The sequence below is a fragment of the Prosopis cineraria genome, unplaced genomic scaffold (assembly GCF_029017545.1).
Source record: "Prosopis cineraria cultivar Desert tree isolate PC_DT_omini unplaced genomic scaffold, ASM2901754v1 PC2, whole genome shotgun sequence".
Taxonomy (NCBI): domain Eukaryota; kingdom Viridiplantae; phylum Streptophyta; class Magnoliopsida; order Fabales; family Fabaceae; genus Prosopis; species Prosopis cineraria.
The window spans coordinates 39,106,289-39,132,096 of NW_026555333.1; the positions used below are offsets into that span (position 1 = coordinate 39,106,289).

Sequence of the window (25,808 nt, forward strand, 5' to 3'; positions counted from 1 at the left end):
TGTTAGAGGAATAGATGCGTAAGAAATTGATTAATATGTTTAAGAATTTAGTTATAGTAAAAAAAACATTAAAGGTTTGGATTCAAACTCCATAAGCTCATGTAAATAAATAATTATTTATTTTTTTCATAAAAATAATTTAGTTAAAAAAACTCAATGTCTTTTGAACTCGCACACATAGAGAGTAAATTAACTATTTTCAACTGTGATTGCCTTGTTTTGTGTGCATAAACTCACTTTTTCTTCAATTCCATTTTATTAACCCATTTCATTCTTTAGTATTTATATAATAAGAGCTCTTGTCATTTAAGCAATGTGGGACTTCTTCTTTTGACACACACATACACAATTTCTATAACAGAAGCTTCAATGAGCAAGGATAAAACTTTGAAGGAGTGCCTGGATACCTTTTATGCTAGTTCTTGCATGAAGGTGAATGCCTTCAAGACTCGAATTTTCTTCTCTGAAAATGTGCCTAACGTACAATTGTTGAGTGGAGAGTAGAAGTCAACTGGGGCTCACGCGTACGGCCGATCTTGGCAAGTATCTTGGAGTGCCTTTACACCACAAGAGGGTTAGGAAAGAGTCGTTCATCAAAATTGTGGATAAGGTGAAAGGAAGATTGTCCTAGTGGAAGGTGAATAATCTCTCACTTGTTGGACGACATTCTCTTATCTCTTAGGTTTCTTCTGCTATACGGCCTATGTTATTCAAGCAGCCCACTTACTTGGGAGCACTTGGAGTGCTCTCGATCAGTAAAATCATAATTTCCTCTAAGGTCATAAAAGCGAAAAAAAGGAAAAAGAACCTGTTGGCTTGGGAGAGCATGTGTAAACCGAAAAGGAATGGCGTCCTTGGGCTTCGGCATGCTAGAACACAGAATCATGTGCTTCTCATGAAAATAGTACGGAATTTGGAGAATCATAAGGACAATTGAGTTTTGGGTTCAAGTTGTTAGAGAAAAGTATAACTGGCCAAGATTTAATGCCACGATTCAATATGAAGAGTTTCGGTATCAAGGCTACATAGGAGGATGTGAAATAAGGGTGGAATCTTGTCAGATGGAGATATGATAGAAATGGGACCTTTTCAGTGAAGTCAGCCTACATTGCATTCTTGCAAAGCCCGGTTAGTGTTGATCGTACTTGGGAGAGGATATGGAAGTTGCATGTGCCACAACATTGCAAGTCTTTTCTCTGGTTAGTGAATCATAGCAGGCTTCTCACCAATGAAGCTAGGAAAAGATGAAGGATTGTAGTAGATGTCGACATGCATGTGTAGCAACTTAGCATCGGAGGACATTCTTCATTATTACGGGATTGTCCAAGTTTAGCTGCTCTCAGGAAGTCCACAGTGGACCCTGCCAAGATTGATGAATTTGTTGCTTTCCTCATGCTACTTGGACCTAGAGAAATCTCAAATGGAATTGGAGTTTGGAGTATGGGGATTGGCATTTGATCTTCACAATTGTGTGTTGGCTTCTGTGGAAGCAAAGAAATGAACGGGTGTTTGATGGACGATCCATGTTTAACGAGGCCCTCTTAGCAGAAGCTAATATGCGATTTACAAATCTCTGAACTCGGCCACATGGGCATCAAATGGAATGGATCAGTGCTATGTGAACTTCACCAAAATTGGCAACGCCCAGAACAAGGGTGGGTCTCGCTGGATTTCGCAAGGTAACCATTGAATCAGATTCTATGGAGGCTATCCGACTAAGCACATGTAATGATATCTTATGTAAATGGGATCTACAACTCTCACACCTCCCTCCTTGTTCTGCAAACACTGCTGCTCACCATCTGGTCTAACAAGCACTGGACATGGAACCTAGATATTATACTATCTGTTATCCTTCTGATAGCTTCTACGTTTGCTGAATAATTAAGGATATGATTAGTGCCAGTGACCTTTAATATATTAAGGTCTTTGTTTTATCGACCAAAAAAAGGAAAGGAAGAAAAAACTTAAAAGGATCGTCCCTTAAAAAGAAAGTTTAATGCCTCAATTTGTTGTTGAAAAATTTGTAAAACAAGTGAAATAATTAGGATTTAAATTCGAAGACTGTAGGCATTGAATATCCATACCATCTAAGTTATTAAAATTCATATCATCGATTCAGATAAACTCACTCATTTATTAATTTTAAATGAAGTATGAACATAAAATCATTGATCTGAATTTCAATGATTTAGATAATATATGTATTTAATATTTATATTAAATACAGTCATCAAATCTAAATTTGAAATAATCGTCATCGAACAATATGCATGAGCCATTAATTTTTCTTCAATAGATTACAATTTGCAAAATTTAAATACATCTACTGCGTGCCCCTTACAGTTATAAATGATTTTCTTCCCTGCTTGTAAAGTCATGCAAATTGTGATTTAAATCTTTATTAAGCACCACACCCAAGTGACTATTGAAGAAGTTACAATACTATAAATTAAAAAGACACTCATGCCACGTACATTAGACATATTTGAATTTTTTATAAGTTTCATGTGACTAAACACTTAAAATTAAACTAGGTCTTGCATTCACACGCGCCCATATATATATATATATATATATTACAAAAAAAATCTACTTATTATAAGGAAGAAGTAATCAATCTAGTTTTGAGCATTCTATCTAACTCCTTCACAAATCTCGCCATGGCTTCACCAGGTAAACATAAAGGTACCACCAAACCTTCTTGTCCTTTATCATTCCTAAGAGGTATATAAAAGCTCGCCACCTTGATTGCTCTTGCCGGACCGCCATACACGGCCTTTCCCCACCCGAAATCAACATCGTGGAATCTAGCTCGTGTCGTGTCGGACACCAAGTACGACCCCACCTCCTTGAAAGGAGGTCGTCCATTTATCGCCATGAAATCTGCCAAAGAGTGCATGCATTCCTCAGTCACTTCGCCTTTCAATTTCTTCACCAAATCTAAAGCATATCCCATTGCATTCCTCCGAAGTTTCCCAGCGGTGGTCACGGCCATCGGAAAGGCGAAGGCATCGCCGTAATAACCATCCGGCAACGGAGGATTGAATTCAGCACGAGCATTCACAGCACAGATAATACGAACTTTATCATCATCATCAGGTTGCAGAGCTATAGTACGACACCGCCATAAGAACGCTGTGATGATTTCAAAATTAGAAGATTAACGAAGATGATAAGGGATTTGATTGCGAATTGAAGCAACTTCGTTGGGTCCAAAGAAGAAAGAACAATGAACCATGGCATCGAATGGGATGGTTACTGTTTCTTCAGTATTATTAGAGACATCTTCGTATTCACCATGCATGCATGTCACATGTGGCGGGTCTCTTGCAGTTAAAAGCTCACGATGCCAGACTGGTGGAGTCAAAGGCTGACGCGCACCAAGAGCAATTTGTCATAACGCGCTCATGAATTGAGCGAGGCCAGCTGCATCAGTCATAGTGTGGTTCATGCGTATGGCGAAAATAAAACCACCGCATTTCAAGCGCGTTACCTACGGATTTGTAGAGAGGTTTTAATATTTATTTTTATGAATGAATTTATTTTAAGGGAAGTTGTGTCAATAATAGAGAAAGACAGAATAAAATAACTTATTACTCTTTTAATTCTATTTATACAATATTTCCTCTATTCAAAAATATAAAGTATATTTTGAGAAGTTAGATATTCAAAAATATAATATATTTTTAATTTTTTAAAGTGTAATCATTATCTTTTTTTCAAAAGTGCCCCAATTGATAATAATTTTATATTTATTGTAAGGTATTTAATAAGAGTAAATATAAAAAAATAAGGTTAATTGAAAAGTAGGTAACTATTTTATTGGAGGTAAAATTCAATTAAAAATACCTTATATTTTTTAATGGAGGAAGTATTTCATTATTTTTATATTTATTTTTATATTCTTATTAAATAATAAAAAAATTATTAAAAGTAGTTCTTTTCATCTTTATCAAGATTAAATATTGAAATTTATTACATTTTAAAATAAAGTTAATAGAATTTAAGGTTATCCTTAATACTCATGAAATGATAAATGAGACCAAAAAGAGTAGTTTTCTTAAAAAATAAGTTAGAGATATTAGTTTAGACCATTAATGGAAATAGCTATTCCAATTAGAAATTGGGAGTTATGTTTAAAAAATTAATTATCTTATTTATAATTAAAATTCTTAAATTTACAATTGAATTAATATTTGTAAGTTATTATTTAAAAAACTTAATTGTAATAAATTATTTATTTTAACATTTTATTATCATTCTCTCTTATTTTTTTCGTACATAACAGTTAACCTAATTTTCGTGTAATTCATAACCATCACCAATATATTATCCAAAGTATACTTAAATGTACCTTTCTATTATAGGTTCCATGTTCACTATACCACTTTTGTTTTTAAAAAAAAAAAAACTCGAGAGCCCACATTTTGTTTTAAGAAAGAATGATAAATAAATCCTTTCAAAATAAAAAATAATTATTTAATCCCACAAAATGTGATAATGCCTTCTAAGTTTCAAGAGATCTAATTGTCATTAAAGTTTTGATAAAATAACAAAAATGCCTCTTAATTTAAAAAAGTGCAATAAAGTAACTTTTGTTCACAACTTTAGCTTTAAATTTTCCCTAACTCTAGTTCAGACATTAATAACTTTGTTTCACCATTTTTCTTCAATTAGTAAAGTACAATAAAGTTCTTTTCATTCACAAATTTCATTTTAAAATTCACATATCTAGTTCAATAAATAAATGACTATAGTGGTTTAGACATTTACAACATTTTCTCACCATTTTTCTTTACTCTTTTTAAATTATCAGATAGTTTTTCCATTTCATTAAAAATATTAATGATAAATAAATCCCTTAGGACTAAGAAGTCATTATCACATGTTACGGAATTAAATTGTCATTTTTTTATTTTAAAGAGATTTATTTGTCATTTGCTCTTCCTTCAACTTCTCCCAATTATATAAAAATAAAAATAAAAACTCAAAATAATTTTTTTAAAACAAATCTAACAGATATAAAGGCCCAAGAAAACATGACAGAGGGTCATCGCTCAAAAAATGTTCATAAAAAACAAACCTCACCAAACTTCAATATATATATATATATATATATAACAAAGATAAAGACTTTTTTTAGAAAATAAAAATAAAAATTGGAAAAATGGAAAGCGAAAATACCTGAATAATGAGAAGTGGAGTGCCAAGAATATTTGAAGTTCCCGGCACATCATAAAGAAGCTCTTCAAAACAAGGAAATGGAGGCTGAAGATCTCCAAATTCCTCCAGGCTGACATCAGCATCAGCTTCGATGAAAACAACGCCGTCGCCGTTACATTCCACCGTGAGCTTCCTATTAGGCCCTTCCCGGAGCCTGCCGGCGAAGGGATAGTAGAGCACCAGAGTCTCGGCCAAAGCTTTTCTGATCACCTCAACTGGATCTCGTCCTCTCATCGAATGATTGTTCCGATAGAACTGGATCCCTGGCAGTTGGAACCGGAGGCTCCCTTGGTCGTCGATGTCGGACAAATACTTCACCTCTCGCGGTGTTGCCTTTGCCGGAGCCACCATCTCCGGCTGATGCCGGCGAACTGTGAACGAAAGAGCTGATGGTGGTGCCATTATGGAATATAGATATCAATTATGAGTTGCTTTGCTGAAGAGCATGAGTTTATATATAATAACTAACCATGCATAAGCTAGAATACAAGCTTCATGTCGAAATTAAAATATTTAAATAAAATACTATGTACGGATTAATAATTATTCCAACTAATGTCCTTTGAAATTTGAATCAGTCGCGTTTTGCTAGTCAGGCTAGGATTAAACGAGTTGTAATAAAAAATTAGTACTATACATACAACATACAGAAATTAAATAATAAATAAAATACATACACGATGTCTTTCATATTTATTTTAACTGAAAAAGATATATACAAATTATAAGTCATTTTTTCTCAGCCAATTTTGATTCAAAATATAACAAGTTTAGTATTTTAAAAAATTATTTTTTCTTCTTTTATCCTTATATTTATTAACCTGCTTCATTATATAGTATAAAAATTTAGTACCTCATTAATCTATTGGTCATCAGCTTTATATCATTTTAACTTTCCCACGTTATTGACATAACTTCTCACTATTTAATTTAATTTATCATTGGTAGTTGTGGCTAAGAATAAAAAGGAAAAACCACAAACAAAACTAAATTTTATTAGTGTACAGATGATATGTATATATATAGTTGAAAGTTGCTTATAATTTGACTGGGGAGAGTAAATATTAATGATAAATACAAAAAAGAAAGCTACTTTTAGAGTTATATAATGACAATGTTAATTTTAAAAAGAAAAAATCTAAAAAAATAATTAAATCTTCTTTTCTTTTTTTATGGAACAGAATCTTCTTATTTTGGAAAAGCAGCTAAGAAAGCTGTGAAAAAAGTTGAAATATTTTTTATGGGAGGATTTTCATGGAACTATAATGTCCAAACCAAATTGAATAAATAAATAAATAATTGCAGCCTACCAAAAAAAAAAAGAAATATTGCATATATAAATAACAAGAGTTCCTATCAACTTTGAATGTCAACGGCTGCTACGTTCTTTTTTTTTAAAAAAAAAAACAATCAGAGGAAAGATTCCATCAAAACCAAGAGAGGATGCAAAATTAAATCAAAAGTTCAAACATAGCGGCCAATAAAGTCATAAGCCATCAGGGAAACAGCAAATACACAGAGAAGAACACAAATTAAATGTTTTTAGAAAAAATTAATTCATAGGTTCTTATTATATTTTTTTTCAGTTTTAAATTATGTCCCTGTAATCTATTTTATTTTAATTGAATCCTTATATTTTAATCTATTATATATGTTAATTCCTAACGATTAAAACTATTAATAAATGTTTAATTCTTTCAAAACAAAAACACTTTTGATATTTATAGAAAATTTTATTTAATACTTTTAACAGAACAGAAAGAAGAAAATTTAATTTAATACAAGGTCCACATTTTTTTACTCATTTTCTTATGAGAATTTTGTATGTATTCAAATTATTTAAAAAACATAATTTAATTATATAAAACCTTCATTTAAAAATTGATTTAATTTAATGCAATGTATATCTCTTTATCCAAAAACATTGGTTAAAAAACCAAAACCATTTCTTATTTGTCTTTTTTTTTTCTGTTGGATATTTATCAAAGTTTCAATGAGAGATTTTCACTAAAAATATATTTTTCACTCGAATTTTTACACTTGTTTTGGATGGAAAGAAAATTAGAGGGAAAAGAAAACTATGAGGGAGAACTTTTAAAAATAGTAAAAAATTTTACTATATATTTTTGAATGTTTTCCCACCTAGTTTTCCTCTTCATCCCTAGTTTTCTCTTATTTTTCCTCCATCCAAACCAACTCTTAGTATTGTTAAAAGCTAAAACTTAAAACCTGAAAAAGTCATCCCTTAAAAAAAGAAAAAATTATAACTAAATCTCACACAAAAAACTTAATTACTGTAATATCTATTAATAACTGAACTAAACTGCATTGATAACTGAATGCATTTTTAATAGAGTTTAGTTTAGTTGTTAATGAATTTTACAATAATTAATTTTTTTATATGGGATTTCAGTGTAATTATCCAAAAAAAAGAGCCTAAATTAGTTATAACATGAGTAAAACGAGAAAGCATCATCATCATTGAACAGTGGCAATATCCATTAATTTTCTTTCAATGTAGCAGCACAAAATTTCAATACACATACTGCATGCTCCATACAAAATGATTTTCTTCCGTGCTTGTAAACTCTTACAAATTAAATGATTTAAACATTAATTAAGCATTTTGGCCCCCACAAAAAAAAACATTAATTAAGCACCCCATCCAAAATGGACTATTGAAGTCGAAGAAACTGCAACACAATATAAATTAAAGAGACAGTGCTCATTCCTCATGGCATGTTTGATTTTTTTTTTTTTTATTGTTTCACGTGCCTCAACCCTAAAAAGTAAACTTGGCCTTACATTCAGAGTTCAGACATATACATATATACTATTACCAAAAGAATCCACTTATAAGGAAGAAGTGATCAATCTTGTTTTGAGCATTCTATCTAACTCCTTCACAAATCTCTCCATGGCTTCACCAGGTAAACATAAAGGTATCACTAAACCTTCTTGTCCTTGAGCATTCTTAAAAGGCATGTAAAAGCTCGCCACCTTGACTGCTCTCGCCGGACCACCATACACAGCCTTTCCCCACCCGAAATCAACATCGCGGAATCCGGCTCGTGTCGCGTCCGACACCAAGTACGATCCCACCTCCTTGAAAGGAGGCCGTCCATTTATCGCCATGAAATCTGCCAAAGAGTGCATGTATTCCTCAGTCATATCACCTTTCACTTTCTTCACCAACTCTAAAGCATATCCCAATGGGCTCCTCCGGAGTTTCCCGGCGGTGGTTACTGCCATCGGAAAGGCGAAGGCATTGCCGTAATAACCGTCCGGCAACGGAGGGTTGAATTTGGCACGAGCATTCACAGCACAGATAATACGGACTTTATCATCATCGTTAGGTTGCAGAGCTACAGTACGACACCGCCATAAGAACGCAGTGATGATTTCAAAATTAGAAGATTGAAGAAGATGATAAGGGATTTGATTGCGAATTGAAGCAACTTCATTGGGTCCAAAGAAGAAAGAACGATGAACCATTGTATCGAATGGGATGATTACGGTTTCTTCAGTACCAGAGACATCTTCGTACTCACCATGCATGCATGTTACATGTGGTGGGTCTCTTGCCGTTAAAAGCTCACGATGCCAGACCGGCGGAGTCAGAGGCCGATGCGCACCGCGAGCAATTTCTCCTAACGCGCTCATAAATTGTGCTAGGCCAGCAGCGTCACTCATAGTGTGGTTCAAGCGTAGAGCGAAAATAAAACCACCGCATTTCAAGCGCGTTACCTACAGATTTAGAGAGTACGTCAAGATTTATTTATTAAAAAATTATCATTTTAATAATCCTTTAATCCTTTTTATAAATATCTCTATCAATCTCATTAATATTAAATTAAAAAATATAAAAAATAAAAATGTGTAATATTTTAAATATATTTATATATAATAAATTTAAAAAGTAATATCATATTATTTTTTTCTCTCATAAAAAATAATTTTAAAAATATTTTTTAAATATTATTTAAAAAGCTGCATTATATCTTTTAAATGAAATCGAATAAATTTTTTAAAATATGACTTATAAATGAAACTAAAAAGAGTATATGGGAAGTTGTATCAACCACTAACAAAGAAGGATCGTATAAGCAGAAGGATGATGACACTATTTTATTTTCTTGAATAATAAGTCAACCTAAATTACAGGGAATTCATATCCGTGATCCGTCGTCAATTAGTATATTGTCAAAAGATAATGTAACTTTTTAGTCCATTGCATTTAGGGATTTATTCACTTTGTTTTTTAAATTTAATTTTTATTATTTTTAATGTAATTTTGATCATTTCAATTCTTAATATTTTATAAATGTATCTAAGTATTTCATGATTTCATAAGCGAAATTAATACACCATTGAATTATAATGGCATGACTAACGTTAAATTAATACCATTAATGATGTGGGAAGCAAGAATATTGATTTAGATCGGGCAGGAATAAAAAAAAAGCAACATATTTAGGACAAAGTCACATAGATTAAATTAACAATTATTAAAAAAGGGAGTGATTAGGATTAAGAGATTTTATTTATGTGTATTAATTATTTCACATCAACAACCTAATTTAAATGTCAGCATTATGAAGAGTTAATTTGTCTTACAAAACTTAAAGAACCAACTTACAATAAAAGCAAACGTTAAAAATTAAAATAATATAAATTAAACTAGAATGATTGAATTGATAACTCCCATAAATTTAAAGGACTCAAAGTTGCACTAGTCATTTTATTTTTCTCAAATAGTTTTTTTTTCAAATATTAATTTACATAGAAAAAAATTCTACATAAATTATATTTTACTTGTGTTAATTTTTAATATGTACAAGGTAATAAATTGTAAAATAAAATGAATTTTTGTTATATTTTAAGTATGCATAATGACAAAAAATTAAGTTAGAAAATATATTGTTTATTTTTTTAATATGCATGAGGTAACAAATTAAAATAAAACATGTCATTTAGATTTAAGTTTGAATGGGATAAAATATTTCAAATAAAATAAAATTGTATTTATATTTTTTATATTTACTGGGATAAACAATCTTAAAATAAATAGAAGTGGTTATTTATTTGTACAGGGTAATAAATTCTAAACTGTACTAAACATGTTTAAATTTTAATTTATGTGGGATCAACTATGCATTTTTTTCATAGACTCTTTTTTAATTATAAATGAATTATAATGATGATATTGTGTCTTTAGTAGTTAATGCAGGCAAGAACCATCTCCTAACACCATTAGTAAGTCAAATTTAATGCCACATTATAGATGAGTTATGGAGAGTAACTTTATTTCTAAAACTTGAGGAATAAACACATTAAATGGTATATAGAAACTTGAAAGATTAATTTTAAAAGACTAAATGATTAATTTTAAAAAATATCCATTAAATTGTACACCTATTTTTATTTAGTCTGTATAGATTTTGTATAAGTCTTTCACCTATTTTCATTTCTTTTACCATAAACCCCACATTATTTCAACATCTCCCAACTAAACAAAAATAGGAATGAAAACTGAATAAAATATGAAAAAATTATAGCTAGCCCCTTCTCAAGAGAATTAATCATAAATAAAAATTAATAGAGAACGAATTGTTTTTAAAACGGAAACATGACTTTTTTTTTTTAAATGAAATTTATTGTTAGTTATTGTTTGTGATAAATTTTTTGGAAGGGGTCTAAATATGATTCTCTCAAAATATTTTTTTGTTTTAAAATAACAAGCATAAAGTGGGGAAAGCTTGATGGAAGTCACCTTTCAAAAAACTCTTCATAAATAATAAACTTCGCCAAACTTCAACGTGTGAGAGAGAGAGAGAGAGAGAGAGAGAGAGAAAAGAATATAGATAAAGACGTTTATTTAAAAAATAAAAAACCTGAATAAGGAGAAGTGGGGTGTCAAGAATATCTGAAGTTCCAGGCACATCGTAAAGAAGCTCTTCAAAGCATGGAAATGGAGGCTGAAGATCTCCAAATTCCTCCAGGGTGACGTCAGCATCAGCTTCGATGAAAACGACGCCGTCGCCGTTACAGTCCACCATGAGCTTTCGGTTAGGCCCTTCCTGGAGCCTGCCGGCGAAGGGATAGTAGAACACCAGAGTCTCGGCCAAAGCTTTTCTGATCACCTCAACTGGATCTCGTCCTCTCATCGAAGGATTGTTCCGATAGAACTGGATCACCGGAATTTGGAACCGAAGGCTCCCTTGGTCGTCGATGTCTGACAAATTCTTCACCTCACGCGGTGTCGCCTTTGCAGGAGCCACCATCTCCGGCTGACGCCGACGAACTTTGAACAAAAGAGCTGATGGTGGTGCCATTATGGAATATGGATATAAATTATGAATTGGTTGTTTGCCAAAGAGCATATATATATATAGAAGTAACTATAACTAAAATCTAAAATACAACTTGCAAGCTCTACGTTGATTAGAAAAAATAAAAAAAAAGGAAAATAAAAGGGCAGGTCCTTTGAAGTTTGAATCAGTCGCGTTTTACTAGTCAGACTAGGGTTATTAAACGAGTTGTAATTAAAACTTAGTACTATAATTTTAATGAATGTATTAGCATATACATACAACATAAAGACAATAATAATTACATATATACTATGTCTTTCATATTTATGTTAATTGAAAATTGATAAATATTAATGATGAATACAAAAAAGTAGGCCACTTTAGAGTTATGTAATGTTAAAAAGCCAAAAAATAAATAAATAAATAAATAGATTTACTCATTTTGGAAAAACAGCAAAGAAAGCTGTAAAAAAAATTGCATGCGTAACAGTAGTTCCTATCAACTTTGAAGTTTGAATGTCAACGGCTGCAACATTCTTCTTCTTCTTCTATTAAAACTAAGAGAGGAATATGCAAATCAAAAGTTCAAACATAACGGCTAACAAAGTCGTAAACCAGCAGGCAAAAACACAAAGAAGTCAACCAACGGACTATTCGGTAAAAAAAAAAAAACGACCCAGCAAAAATAGAAATAGATACAGGATTATTTTTTTTTTTTGGAATATAATTACAAAGCCACGAGTCAACCGTGTGGGAAATAGGAATATAATTGAGTAAAATACACATACTTTCATTGGTGGGACATGTAAAATTTTATTGTCAAAATTATATTATCATGGTTAGGTAAGCGAGTTTGTTAATAGATTGGTTGGCTTCCCTGAATGCATGCATGGTTCAGAGTGATGGTCTAAATGCAGAAGAAAATTTAATCTTTTTCATTTGATGTTGTTGGTAATTAGGGGATGATTAATCTAAGCGTGCTTATTTCTGAATGAGGTTGATAACTTTCATTGAATCGCAGAAAAACAATGACTTGAGTTAACTTTTCATCAGATCAAAGGTTGATACTGTCAAGGATATTTACTGTCAAAAAAATTCAGATATGGTATGTGTTTGGGTTAATATTCAAGGTATTGCATGAAAGCTTCGATCCACTTTTGGCACCCATTATGAACAAGGCCTTGTCACGGCTCCATTTTAATACACTGATCATCAATGTCCAATCTAAGTACTGGATTAATTCTGATAGCCAAGAAATTACCTCAGCAAACCTTTTGAAACTAAACATAAAATGATATTCTTTTTATAAAATATTTATAAAAAAATATACATACTTTTTAATCTTAAATAAAGGCACCTAAAAATAGAAGATTAGGCCTGGATGTGACAGAAGTGTGAACACCCGAGTCTCGAGTCTCGCCTAGGCTGCCATGTTCAGAACCCGCCGCCAACTACTATTAGTCAAGTTAATATATGATAATTAATTAATCATCTTCGCACATTTTATGTATGGACTATGGAGCTGAAACATTGGACTCGGCTTTGCTACTCTAAGAAGAGGCTTTGCTGCACCAATCCAAAATATGAATGGTTCATATTAGGTCTAGGGATGGTTTAGATTTGAAGTTTTATGTTTCATTTTTATCAAAAAATAAAAGGTTGTAAAAATTATAAAAAAATTAATAAATCTTATTACCAATCTGAACAATCTAAATTTAATATTATTAGTCCAAATTTAATATTTAAATTTTTTATAATTTTTATAAATTGACTATTCAGATATACTTTAGATGTAAAATATTTAACTTATAATTTTTTAAAAAATGTTTGTTAGTAGATATTTGCAATGTTAAAAGAATATTTGGATAGTCAATTTATAAAAATTTTAATATTAAGTTTGATAAAATATTTTTTATGACAAAGTTAATTTGTGACATTCTAATATTCCCTTCATCCCAATTTATGAACAATTTTAGATAAAATCACATGTCTCAATAAAACTTGTTAAATGCACTTTATAATTTTTTTTAAAATAAAAATATAAACTTCTTAAAATGTCCTTCATTTAATACTCTATTTGTGAAAGAATATTACAAAGAGAGAATATATTGACAAGGATAATATTAAACAAGTATCATTAATGAAATTTTGTTTTTGTAAAAGTGTCTTATATTTTAGGATACCAATTTTTTTTTCAAAATGTATCTTATAATTTTGGATTTTAGTAATAATTTTGACATTTAAAAGATGATATTGTTCTAATAAATAATTTAGGATAATTAATACTTCTCACGAATTAATTCAGAAGCAAAAATACCTTTTAACCCAAAATAAAAAAAAAAAGCAAAAGATGTGCACCACCGATCTAACAATATCCATATCAATTCTAGGGGCTTATGGAGAACACTCCCTCAGGCCCTATTTATAAATTAAATTTTAAAAAATTTATTTGATCTCATTTATAAGTTATGATGTGGCTTTTTATATAATATTTAAAATATATTTTTAAAATTACCCTTCATGAGAGAAAAAAAGTAAAATAATCTCATTTTTTAAATTTATTATATAAAAGTATATTTAAAATTATACATACTTTTATTCCTTATACTTTTTTTATATTAATATTAATGTAATTAATATAAATGATTTATAAAGAGAATCGCATGAGTATATTTTTAGATAGAGTTTGTACAAACACGTTGATATTATAGAGTTCATAATATCAAAGTCATCATCACTTCCCATCATAATAGCATGCTTAAGGTTAACATTACTTAATTTTAAGGGAAAGATCAAAATTAAAAATTTGACTAAGTTCTTCTCTTTGAAGCTTTCCACCATCTCCTTAAGGCTCGCTTCCAGGGGAATAAACTCAATCCCCAAGGTCCTTCCGTCCATTGCTTTTTCTTTGGAAACCTGATGCACGGGCGTGAAGGCCTTATCGTCCTCACAGTCAAATCAAACTGACGAACGTCGTTGCTCTTGTTTCAACAAAATGAATATGGGAATGGTCAGAGTCTTAGCACGGTTATTAGCTCCAATCTCCATGATGAACATCATGGAGGTTCAAGCCGGTAATTTTATTGGGTTCAATTCAAGATAGTCTTATTTGAATTATACTTGAAATATTCAAACCTATAAAAAATGATTAAATTCGATCATAATACTTAAATTTTAAGTTTATTCAGGTTAGTCCAAATATATGAAACTTTTTAATTTTTTTAGATCAATTTCAATTTTTAACTTAAAAAGTAATTTTTTAAAGCAACGTAACCACAAACAACACACCCTACAAGAGTAAAATGCACAAGATATAAATCATAAAAATTAAATCAATGTTAATCAAGACTTGCAAATCTCTGAGTTCAAATTCATCCCTGAGGCACTCCCATATCTGAGCATATTTGGCGTCTTTCCAAGCAATATCTGATACCTGGAAACCATTCAAATAATATATAGCCTTGAACAATTTACAATGCAAGTAAAATTACTCTAAAGGAGACAACTCAAAGAGTAAAATTATCTCCAACACGCCTCTCGGAGATTCCTCCTCCTCGCACGTCTCTCCTCTCCCTGCCTTCCCTCTTGATTCCATTCTCTCTCCGCGCGCTCTCTCTCTCTCTCTCTCTCCCCCTCTCTCTCGCCCTCGGTTCCTGGAGAGTCACTCTCTTCCCACTCCGACAAAGGTAACAGGATAAGATTATATCATAATGTTTGCCTTTTCATTTGAAAACTTCGGGTTTGCTTTTTTACAACTACTCCTTCAACGCTTTTGAACTGCGCAATCTAAAACGATATATAAAGAACAGACATGAGAAACAATCAGAGCCTGTAAGATTATCTGAAGTCTGAATCCAGCTGCCAGCGTTGAGCGAGAAAGAAAGGAGGACGAACATGGAAGACCGAAGATTGAATGAAGAAGACAAAGGACGAAGGTGGAAGAAGACTGAGCGTGACTGTGAGTATCAAGCGTCGCCGTTTTCGGAGCAGAGAAGACGGTCGCCGTTTTCGGAGCAGAGAAGACGGTCGCCGTTGCCGTTGAGAAGGGAGGAGGAGAACACGGACGAGAAGGAAGGCGAGAGGCAGAGGCGCACTCGCAGAGCCGAGAGGGTTTTGCTTTCAGGGGTTTGGTCTTTGGAGTTTGGACTCTGGACGCGTGCGAGACCGAGAGCAGGAAGAAAGAAAGAGCAGGTGAATTCATTTTTCTATTAAAAAAATAAATAAATTCGGGTATTGCATTTGAACTTGGTCTGTTTCTCAGATGCTAAGCTCGGCACTAACATTTTTTAGGTTTATTCAATTTGGTTAATCGAGCTTGATCGGAATTATCGCCTCTAAATCCATTAAATCTGTTGCACACCTATTATTTCTAGTCCTCGCGGAAAAAGAACCTACATATCATTTGTGATCTCAGGCCACCTCCATATATATATCATTCAGAAGACAAAGCATGTTGTGAAGAGGCAGAGGAAAGAGGGAGGAAGAAGATGGGAAGGAAGAAGAGTAACCAAGTCTTTTCAAACCGGAATATATTTGCAAATAAGGTCCTATAGAAACATATCAGAATTATTTGGGCCGTATCTGTGAACAATGTTTTTTAGGGCCTTGAATGCAAGTTTTTCTAATTTAATTTCAAAATTTTGACCACGGGATCTGTCCTTTTATTTTTATTTTTTTTAATTTTCTTTATCAACATGAAGCTTCACGCTTGTATTATTCTGTTTATGCATGGTTTCTTATATATATATATATATATTTTATGAACACATAGTTTATTATTATATATAAACGCATACTCTTCTCTTCTGCATAACAACCAATTCATAATTTATTTCTGTATTCCATAATGGCACCACCATCAGGTCTTTCGTTCATAGTTCGTCGGCGTCAGCCGGAGATGGTGGCTCCTGCAAAGGCCACACCGCACGAGGTGAAGAATTTGTCAGATATCGACGACCAAGGGAGCCTTCGGTCCCAAATTCCGGTGATCCAGTTCTATAGGAACAATCCTTCGATGAGAGGACGAGATCCAGTTGAGGTGATCAGAAAAGCTTTGGCCGAGACTCTGGTGTTCTACTATCCCTTCGCCGGCAGGCTCCGGGAAGGGCCTAACCAGAAGCTGATGGTGGACTGTAATGGCGATGGCGTCGTTTTCATCGAAGCTGATGCTGATGTCACCCTGGAGGAATTTGGAGATCTTCACCCTCCATTTCCTGGCCTTGAAGAGCTTCTTTACGATGTGCCTGGAACTTCAGATATTCTTGATACCCCACTTCTCCTTATTCAGGTTTTTTTTTTTTTTTGGCTTTTCCATTTCCAATTTTTATTTTTACTTTTAAACATACATCTTTATCTTTATTCTTTTTATTCTCTCTCTCTCTCTCTCTCTCTCTCACACACACACACATTGATGAAGTTTAGTGAAGTTTATTATTCTGAACAGTTTTTTGTGATCAGCTTCATGAACAGTTTTTTGAACGGTGACTTCCGTATTCATGCTTTTTCCCCCTTTTATGTTATTTTTTCAAAATATTTTTATTTTTTATTTTTATTTTTATATAGTTGGGAGATGTTGAAATAATGTGGGCTATGGTAAAAGAAAAGAAAATAGGTATAAGAATATTTATACAACAAATTACAAAATATATACAAACTATAAATAAAAGTAGGTGTACAATTTAGTGGATTTTTTTTTCAAAATTAATTATTTAGTCTCTAAAAATTAATTTTTCAAGTTTCTATCTACCACTTAATCTGTTTGTCCCTCAAATTTAAGAAACAAAGTTGGTCCCCATAACTCATCCATGTGGCATTAATCAAGTTTGAGTGTTTGTGTGTGTTTGACTAACGGTGTTAGAAGATGGTTATTTAGCATTCTTGTCGGCACAAGCTAGCAATTTAGTGGATTTTTTTTCAAAATTAATTATTTAGTCTCTAAAAATTAATTTTTCAAGTTTCTATCTACCACTTAATCTGTTTGTCCCTCAAATTTAAGAAACAAAGTTAGTCCCCAAAACTCATCCATGTGGCATTAATCAAGTTTGAGTATTTGTGTTTGTGTTTGACTAACGGTGTTAGAAGATGGTTATTTAGCATTCTTGTCGGCACAAGCTACGGAGGACACAATATTATAATTATAATTCATTTATAATAAAACAAGAAGTTTATTGAAGAAAAAAATGCATAGTTGATCCCACAGGTATTAAAATTTAAACATGTTTTAGTTTAGAATTCATTATCCCGTACACATATATAACCACTTCTTTTAGTTTAATATCTTTTACCCTTGTGTATATAAAGAATATAAATAAAACTTTATTTTATTTGAAAATATTTTATCCCATACAAATTTAAATCTAAATGACATGTTTTATTTTATAATTTGTTACTTCATGCATATTAAAAAAATTTAAACAATAGTATTTTCTGAATATAATGGAGTGCAAAAAATAATTTATTATTTAAGAAATCAAATTAATAAGTCCTGAATACAATGGGCTAAAAACTTGCATGACCTTCTGGCAATATATTTGACGACAGATCGCGGATATGAATTCCAAGAAAATGAGGTTGACTTTATTCACGAAAATAAAATGTTGTCGTCATCCTTCTCTTTATACAACTTCCCATATATTAAAATTCGGGATAATATAATTTTTAGTCCTTTACATTTGTTTGAATTATCAATTTAATTTTTTATTAATTTAATTTTTTAAATTTATTTTGATTATTCATTTAGTCCTTATTGTTCAAAAAAGAAGTTACATTATTAAAATTTTCCAACTTGAATAATAAAATATTGATGACAATCATATATATTAAAGAAGATGAGTTTAATTATTTAGGTATGAAAAGTAGATTCTAAAATTTTAAAAACAAGAAAATAAAACAAATTGTAAGGGATCATATTGATAAAAGCTAAATTCATTTAAGGGTTAATTTGTTCTTATTTAATTACATATAAATGCCAAATCATCAATAAATTTAAAAGTCATGATAATTTAAGAAAATATAATAGATTAAATTGATAAAAATTAAATTTAAGAGATAAAATCAATAAGTAAAATAAATTTTAAATTTTGGGGATTAAAAGTTATATCATGACTAATTTTTTTATAAATAAATCTTGACAACTCTCTCCAAATCTATAGGCAACGCGCTTGAAATGCGGTGGCTTTATTTTTGCTCTACGCTTGAACCATACTATGAGTGACGCAGCTGGCGTCGTTCAATTTATGAGAGCGTTAGGAGAAATTGCTCGCGGTGCGCGTCGGCCTTTGACTCCACCAGTCTGGCGTCGTGAGCTTTTAACTGCAAGAGACCCACCACGTGTGACATGCATGCATGGTGAATACGGAGATGTCTCTAATACTGAAGAAATGGTAACCATCGCCTTCAATGCCATGGACATGGTTCATCATTCTTTCTTCTTTGGACCTAATGAAATTGCTTCTATTCGCAATCAAATCCCTTATCATCTTCGTCAATCTTCTAATTTTGAAATCATCACTGCGTTCTTATGGCGGTGTCGTACCATAGCTCTGCAACCAAACGATGATGATAAGGTTCGTATTATCTGTGTTGTGAATGCTCGTGCCAAATTCAACCCTCCATTGCCAGAAGGTTACTACGGCAATGCCTTCGCCTTTCCGATGGCCGTGACCACCGCCGGGAAACTTCGGAGGAGCCCATTGGGATATGCTTTAGAGTTGGTGAAGAAAGTGAAAGGTATTGTGACTGATGAGTACATGCACTCTTTGGCAGATTTCATGGTGATAAATGGACGACCTCTTAGTCCTTTCAACGAGTGGGGGACGTACTCGGTGTCTGATGTGACACGTGCCGGATTTCATGGCGTTGATTTTGGGTGGGGAAAGGCTGTGTATGGCGGTCCGGCGAGAGTAGTCAAGACGGCAAGCTTTTATATACCTTTTAAGAATGATAAAGGACAAGAAGGTCTGGTGGTGCCTTTATGTTTACCTGGTGAAGCCATGGAGAGATTTGTGACGGAGTTAGATACAATGCTCAAAACAAGATTGATCACTTCTTCCTTATAATAAGTGAATTTGTTGTGATATGTGTGTGTGAGCTTAAGACCTAGTTTAATTTTAAGAGTTAAATCACGTGAAACAATAAAAAAAACTCATATATATCTAATAAGGCATGAGTGTCTCTTTAATTATAGAACTGTAATTTCTTCAATAGTCATGTTGGGTGTGGTGCTTGATTAATGTTTAAATCATTTAATTTGTAAGAGTTTACAAGCAGAAAAGAAAATCATTTGTAATTAGGAGCATGTAGCATATGTATTAAATTTTGTGCTGATTATTAGTGAAAGAAAATGGAACTGTTCAATGTAAATTTTGTCAGAGATAATTGGGATTTGATTGAGATTGTGCAATTATTGTGAATTTTTTTTCCTATAAATGTCATTGTAGGAGTCAACAAAAGCAGTCATGGACAAATTTTTAAGTAAACCAGGTGCACCACTACACCACGTTATTTATGATTTATCCCATTAGAATGCTCCAAGCTATTTAAATAAAATCTTACATGACATTCTTTTAATTAATTTTATTCTTATAATAGAATACATAATTAATTTATGGTCTTTTCTCTTTCTATTATTATTGATATTAGAATCAATTTAAATATCATGTTTTTATTAGATAAACCATAAATGAAGTAGCGTACCTAATTTACTTAAGAATTTCTCAACAGCCATGCATTAACTATATTTTATTAGGTTTACCTGGTAAGGACCATGAATCTGGATGTATGTATGCATACACAAGGTAATATACAATTTGAATTTGGCTTCACAATTATTTCTCATGGTACCAAAGCACTAGGTTCAAAAAACACTCAAATTAAACTCAAGTAGCCAAATTACTATAGAATGACAAAAGACAGAGATAGCTCGACAAAAACACAAATAGGTGGGGTGGATGTATTGTCTCCATATTGCATTCACGCATCTAACAATCCGGAGCAAGTACATGTTGGAGAACTCCTACACAAGAGCAACTTAACTATGGAGAATGGATAAATGAAATGAGCAATGCTTTGTTTGCCGAGAACAAGATTGGCTTTGTTGATAGATTCATTTTCATGCCTGTGTAGATTCGTCAAATCTGAGTTATTGGATGCGTTGTAATGCCATGGTGAAGGGATGACCGAAAAGCACAATGGACAAAGAGATCCGAAGTAGTGTACATTACGCAAAGGTGACATGAGAGATATGGACAGATCTTGAAAAATGATATGCCAAGGAGTGCACCACATTTGTACGAGTTGAGAAGAGCAATAGCGCACACCATGCAAGGCAAATACTCGGTTCCTACTTACTTCACAAAACTGAAAGGGCTCTGGGATGAATTAGATTCAATCATGCCATGGCCCAAATGCATATGTGGAAGTTGCAAGTGTGATCTTCAAAAGCAGATGACAAAGATGAAGGAAAGGGAACATCTTTGCTGGAATATTATTAAGGAATGTTATAAGTGATTAGAGTTAATCATTAGGTTTGTTAGTGATAGGTGATTAGAGTTAATCACTAGATTCGTTAGTGGCCCTAAAAGTCTATATATAGGGCATTATATTGTTAAGTTGAATAAGGGGGTTACATCCCAACTTTAAGGAGGTTAACATAGGTCCTCCTCATCTCAAAGTATTTTTGGGATTCATGGTTTTTTCTCCAAGTTGAAGTTGTATTGTTCATTATGTTGTTTAATCATCGATTCATCATATTCATCATTCTTTTATTGAGGTTTTACATTAGTTAACATGGTATCATGAACTTGGTTCAACTAATGGGCCAGAGTAGTTGTGTTTTACATTTCAAGGTTGTGACTGAATTGAAGGAAACAGGTCGCATAATCAAGAAGCTGATCCACGAAAGTCAAGAATTTAGTTTAACAGAAACCATTCTAGTACGCTGTGTTTCTTGCTTAATCCGCTGACAACTGTCACACGTTCCTGTGCAAGAATTGAGACGGTGCATTTTCTTTTGTTCACCGAGTCATGATTCTCGAATGTCCCTTGCTTGTGTTTGCTTGATCACCGCATTTGACCCCAGCAATCGCACTGTCTTCACTCGTGAAAGAAACACCAGATTCTAGCTTAGCACGTGTGAATCATCATCAAATCGTTGATGACTCACATCTCCTTGATTCTAGCTTAGCACACGTGAATCATTATCAAATCATTGATCTTTATCAACTCCCTGATTCTCGCACAACAGTTCTGGATCCTCATCAACTCTCCTCTCACCGAAGTCAACGCCAACGTGCAGCACTCAAACGGCTTCATTGTTATGTCATTGATCTCCCCCATCTATGGCCCCATCTTCAGATGTCCCACGCACTACCTATCCATCGGGAAACAATGTAAGACATCCTCTTTCTCAGTTCCTATCTTACAATTGTTTCTCTCCTATCCACAAAGCTTTTCTTTTAGCCATCGAGTCTGCATATGAGCTCAAAACCTTCTTTCAGGTGCGCCATCATTCATACTGGCAAGACGCGATGCAGCGAGAGATTATAGCACTTGAGACAAACAACACGTGTGAATCATCATCAAATCATTGATCTTTATCAACTCCCTGATTCTCGCACAACAGTTCTGGATCCTCATCAACGCTTCTCTCATCGAAGTCAACGCCAACGTGCAGCACCCAAACGGCTTCATGGTTATGTCATTGATCTCCCCCATCTATGGCCCCATCTTCAGATGTCCCACGCACTACCTATCCATCGGGAAACAATGTAAGACATCCTCTTTCTCAGTTCCTATCTTACAATTGTTTCTCTCCTATCCACAAAGCTTTTCTTTTAGCCATCGAGTCTGCATATGAGCTCAAAACCTTCTTTCAGGTGCGCCATCATTCATACTGGCAAGACGCGATGCAGCGAGAGATTATAGCACTTGAGACAAACAACACGTGGACCTTGGTGCCTCTTGCTCCAAGCAAACACGTCATTGACTCCAAGCGGGTCTATCACACCAAGTTCAAACCAAATGGCGAAGTGGCGAGTTACAACGCTCATTTGTTTGCGAGAGGTTTTACTCAGATCGAAGGAGTTGATTTCCATGACACTTTTTCACCTGTTGCGAAGCTCATTACGGTCCGTACATTGCTCATAGTTGCCGCTAAGCAAGATTGGCTAGTGCACCAGCTAGATGTCAACAATGCGTTCTTGCATGGTGATCTTGATGAAGAAATTTATATGAAGATTCCACAAGGGTTTGATCGTGAGGGGGAGACGAGAGTATGCAAGTTGAAGAAATCATTGTATGGATTATGACAGGCCTCTCAAAATTGGCACCAGAAACTTATGCAAGCATTAACGCATATAGGGTTCAAATAGAGCAAAGCAGATAATTCTCTGTTCACTTTTAGCAACTCCACATTTTATGTAGCATGTCTTGTTTATGTGGACGACATACTCTTGGCAGGAAATGAACTACAAAAGATAAAGGAGACGAAGGAGCATTTGGAGAATAAATTCGGCATAAAAGACTTGGGAAAATTAAAATATTTTCTCGAGATTGAAGTAGTGCGATCATCACATGGTTTCACTCTAAGCCAGCGTAAGTATACGTTAGACATATTGAAGGAAGAAGTACGAATGGACCGATGTCGTTCCAATGGTTTTCCAATAAAACAACACTGTAAGTTATAGGTGAATGATGATGATCCCCATGTAGATGCAATGCGCTATCGAACATTGTTGGGTAAGCTTCAATATTTAACAGTAACCCGTCATGACATAGCATATGCTATCAATCTTTTAAGTCAATTTGTAGCATCTCCAAGACAATTACACATGGTAGCTGCTGAAAGAATACTGCGGTATCTTAAGTGCACTCCAGGACATGGATTTTCGCTCACATTAAAAGGGCCATTGGAACTTGAAGATTACTGTGATGTAGACTAGGCAGGATGTCCAACAACACGAAGGTCATGTATTGGGTATCTTATCAAGGTTGGTGGAGCGCCAGTGTCATGGAAATCAAGGAAGCAAAACGTAGTATCACAATCATCTGCAGAAGCAAAATATCAAGCAATGGCATCAACGGTCAGCGAGATAATATGGCCTTGGTGGGTCATGCAAGAGTTGAAAGCACTAAAAAACAAGGTAGCACCACTATGCTGTGACAAGCAACACTGCATATGGCAATGAATCTAGTCTTCCACGAGCGAACCAAGCACGTTGAAATGGACTGTCATTTTGTAAGAGAGAGAGAGAGAGAGAGAGAGAGAGAGAGAGAGAGAATCCAATCAAGAGAAGTAGAACCATGAAAGATATGGACAAAGAATTAGTTGGTAGACATATTTACAAACGCACTTGGGAAAGAAAAAGAAAAATTGAAGTTCCTCGTGAGCAAGTTGGACATTATGGATTTACATGCTCCAACTTGGGGATCGGTTTTGGTGCTCATCAGATGAGCACCGTAGTGCTCAGCACCAAAATGCTGCCGATTGGCAGTGTTGTTTCTTTTTCTTTTTCTTTTTTTTTTTGCTTTTTTTAAATCATAAACTCATAATAATAATAATAATAAATATTATAAAATTATTATTTTAATATTTAATAAAAAATAAATATTAAGATATCAAAATTAAACCTAAATAGTTTGACTCATTAAAATTTGACTTGAATCATTCATATATAAATTTTGATCTAAACAGTTTAGGACTATATTAAAAAAATTAGAATTGAAAAAATAATTTTTATTTTCTTATTTTATTAATTTTGCTCAGTTGTCTATCTATGAAAAGTAATATTATTCAAGACATGATCAAGCATTAAATATAGATACTTTTTTTTAACAAGAATTCAAATATTGATTTGTTGTAGTGTAAGAAATTAATTTATTTTGCTAAACTCAATCTCAATTTTAAACTCTTTAAATTATTTTTTTATTTTTTTCAGTATAATTCTAAACTGTTCAAACTAAAATTTTTATTTGAGCTACTCTGATTTAATTTTAACATCTTATTATTTATTTATTTATTAAATATTAAAAAAATATTTTTATAATATTTATTTATTTATTTATTATTACAATGAGTTTGTGATTTAAAAAAACGAAAAAGAAAACAGTGTTTTTAGTGTTGAGCACCGAAACCAATTCCCTCCAACTTGAGGGAAAAGTGTGAGAGATAATTGGGATGTGATTGAGATTGTGCAATTATTGAGATTTTTTTTCCTTCTATAAGCGTGATTGTAGGAGTCAACATTTGTAGCCATGCATTAATTATATTTTATTAGGTTCATATATGGTAGGGACCATGAATCTGGTCGTACATATGCATACACACAGTAATATATGATTTGAATTTGGCTTCAAAATTATTTCTCAAATTATTTCACTTGTTCTACCCATTTTACAACAAATTTAGGCTTTTTTTTTTTTTTAGGGACGATTCTCTTATATTGAGAGTTGAGGAAAAGCAAATTGAGGTAGATTTGGGATGAACTTTTTAAATAGATTTTTTGAGAAAAATTTAAATCCCAACGACTTCTTAGTTTAAATCCTATGTGAAAAGAATGTTTGGTTTGTTGAAGGTAAAACCCAAACAGGTCTAAGGTTTTAGTGGCCCAAAACCTTAGTTTGAAGATTATCCGGACATGATGGCCTTGGTCTATGATAAAATAATTAATCATCTTTGCACATTTCATGTATGTACTATGGAGCTGAAACATCATCTTTTTTTGGCACAAACTTTATTCCCAGTGCAACTCTAAATATATATATATATATATATATATATTAACCACAATAATTTTGGACTGTTGAATAAATAGTATCGTGTGGACTTCATCTTTAGATTCTTTCTTTTTTTAAAAAAACATAATCATCAATTCCTATAGTTTTATCAAATTTTACTTTTAATTCTCATAATTTTCTCAGTATTTTCAATTCCTACAGTTTCAGTAAAATTAGATAATATTTGTTACTCAGATTTCTATAGTTTCAGTGTTTTTAGTTGAAAACACTGAAAGAAATTAAATGAACTAAAAGAAAAATTTAATAAAATTACAAGGATTAATGATTGTATTTTTTCAGAAAAGTTTAAATGAGTTCGGTCCTACAAGTTCATTAAAATCAATACATGTTTTCAAGTTTAAATAATGCTTATAAAAAATATTTACATATCATTTACTAATAACATCTTTAAATTGACAGTAAAATTTAATTTCACGCCTTGTATCTTTATTTTCATTGTACCAATTTTTTCTTTTTTTGTGGGCCCCTTATTAT

The 25,808-nt window shown here is 32.6% G+C and overlaps 3 protein-coding genes and 1 pseudogene across 3 annotated transcripts; 2 read left to right on the forward strand and 2 right to left on the reverse strand.

The window, feature by feature from the left end:
- Positions 1-2,416: 2,416 nt before the first annotated feature.
- On the reverse strand, positions 2,417-5,628 carry LOC129302042 (benzyl alcohol O-benzoyltransferase-like; annotated as a pseudogene).
- Positions 5,629-7,843: 2,215 nt separating this feature from the next.
- Positions 7,844-11,561, reverse strand: LOC129302043 (benzyl alcohol O-benzoyltransferase-like). Its single transcript, XM_054940703.1, has 2 exons — positions 11,121-11,561; positions 7,844-8,973 (listed from the first exon to the last, which is right to left on the reverse strand). The coding sequence occupies exons 1-2, from the start codon at positions 11,559-11,561 to the stop codon at positions 8,080-8,082; spliced, it is 1,335 nt and encodes a 444-aa protein (XP_054796678.1). The 3' UTR covers positions 7,844-8,079.
- A 3,492-nt stretch (positions 11,562-15,053) lies between these two features.
- Positions 15,054-16,030, forward strand: LOC129302048 (uncharacterized). The gene is made up of 3 exons (XM_054940710.1): positions 15,054-15,226; positions 15,399-15,731; positions 15,831-16,030. The coding sequence occupies exons 2-3, from the start codon at positions 15,435-15,437 to the stop codon at positions 15,876-15,878; spliced, it is 345 nt and encodes a 114-aa protein (XP_054796685.1). The 5' UTR covers positions 15,054-15,226; positions 15,399-15,434; the 3' UTR covers positions 15,879-16,030.
- Positions 16,031-16,281: 251 nt separating this feature from the next.
- LOC129302041 (benzyl alcohol O-benzoyltransferase-like) lies at positions 16,282-19,941 on the forward strand. Its single transcript, XM_054940701.1, has 2 exons — positions 16,282-16,827; positions 18,692-19,941. The coding sequence occupies exons 1-2, from the start codon at positions 16,387-16,389 to the stop codon at positions 19,595-19,597; spliced, it is 1,347 nt and encodes a 448-aa protein (XP_054796676.1). The 5' UTR covers positions 16,282-16,386; the 3' UTR covers positions 19,598-19,941.
- Positions 19,942-25,808: the final 5,867 nt, after the last annotated feature.

Excerpts from the sequence above, each read along its gene's own strand:
- LOC129302048 (XM_054940710.1), top strand. The coding sequence starts at position 15,435 with ATGGAAGACCGAAGATTGAATGAAGAAGACAAAGGACGAAGGTGGAAG. Across the intron at positions 15,732-15,830 it reads CAGGAAGAAAGAAAGAGCAG|GTTTATTCAATTTGGTTAAT; the intron begins GTGAATTCATTT and ends AACATTTTTTAG.
- LOC129302041 (XM_054940701.1), top strand. The coding sequence starts at position 16,387 with ATGGCACCACCATCAGGTCTTTCGTTCATAGTTCGTCGGCGTCAGCCG. Across the intron at positions 16,828-18,691 it reads CCCCACTTCTCCTTATTCAG|GCAACGCGCTTGAAATGCGG; the intron begins GTTTTTTTTTTT and ends CCAAATCTATAG.
- LOC129302043 (XM_054940703.1), bottom strand. The coding sequence starts at position 11,561 with ATGGCACCACCATCAGCTCTTTTGTTCAAAGTTCGTCGGCGTCAGCCG. Across the intron at positions 8,974-11,120 it reads CCCCACTTCTCCTTATTCAG|GTAACGCGCTTGAAATGCGG; the intron begins GTTTTTTATTTT and ends CTAAATCTGTAG.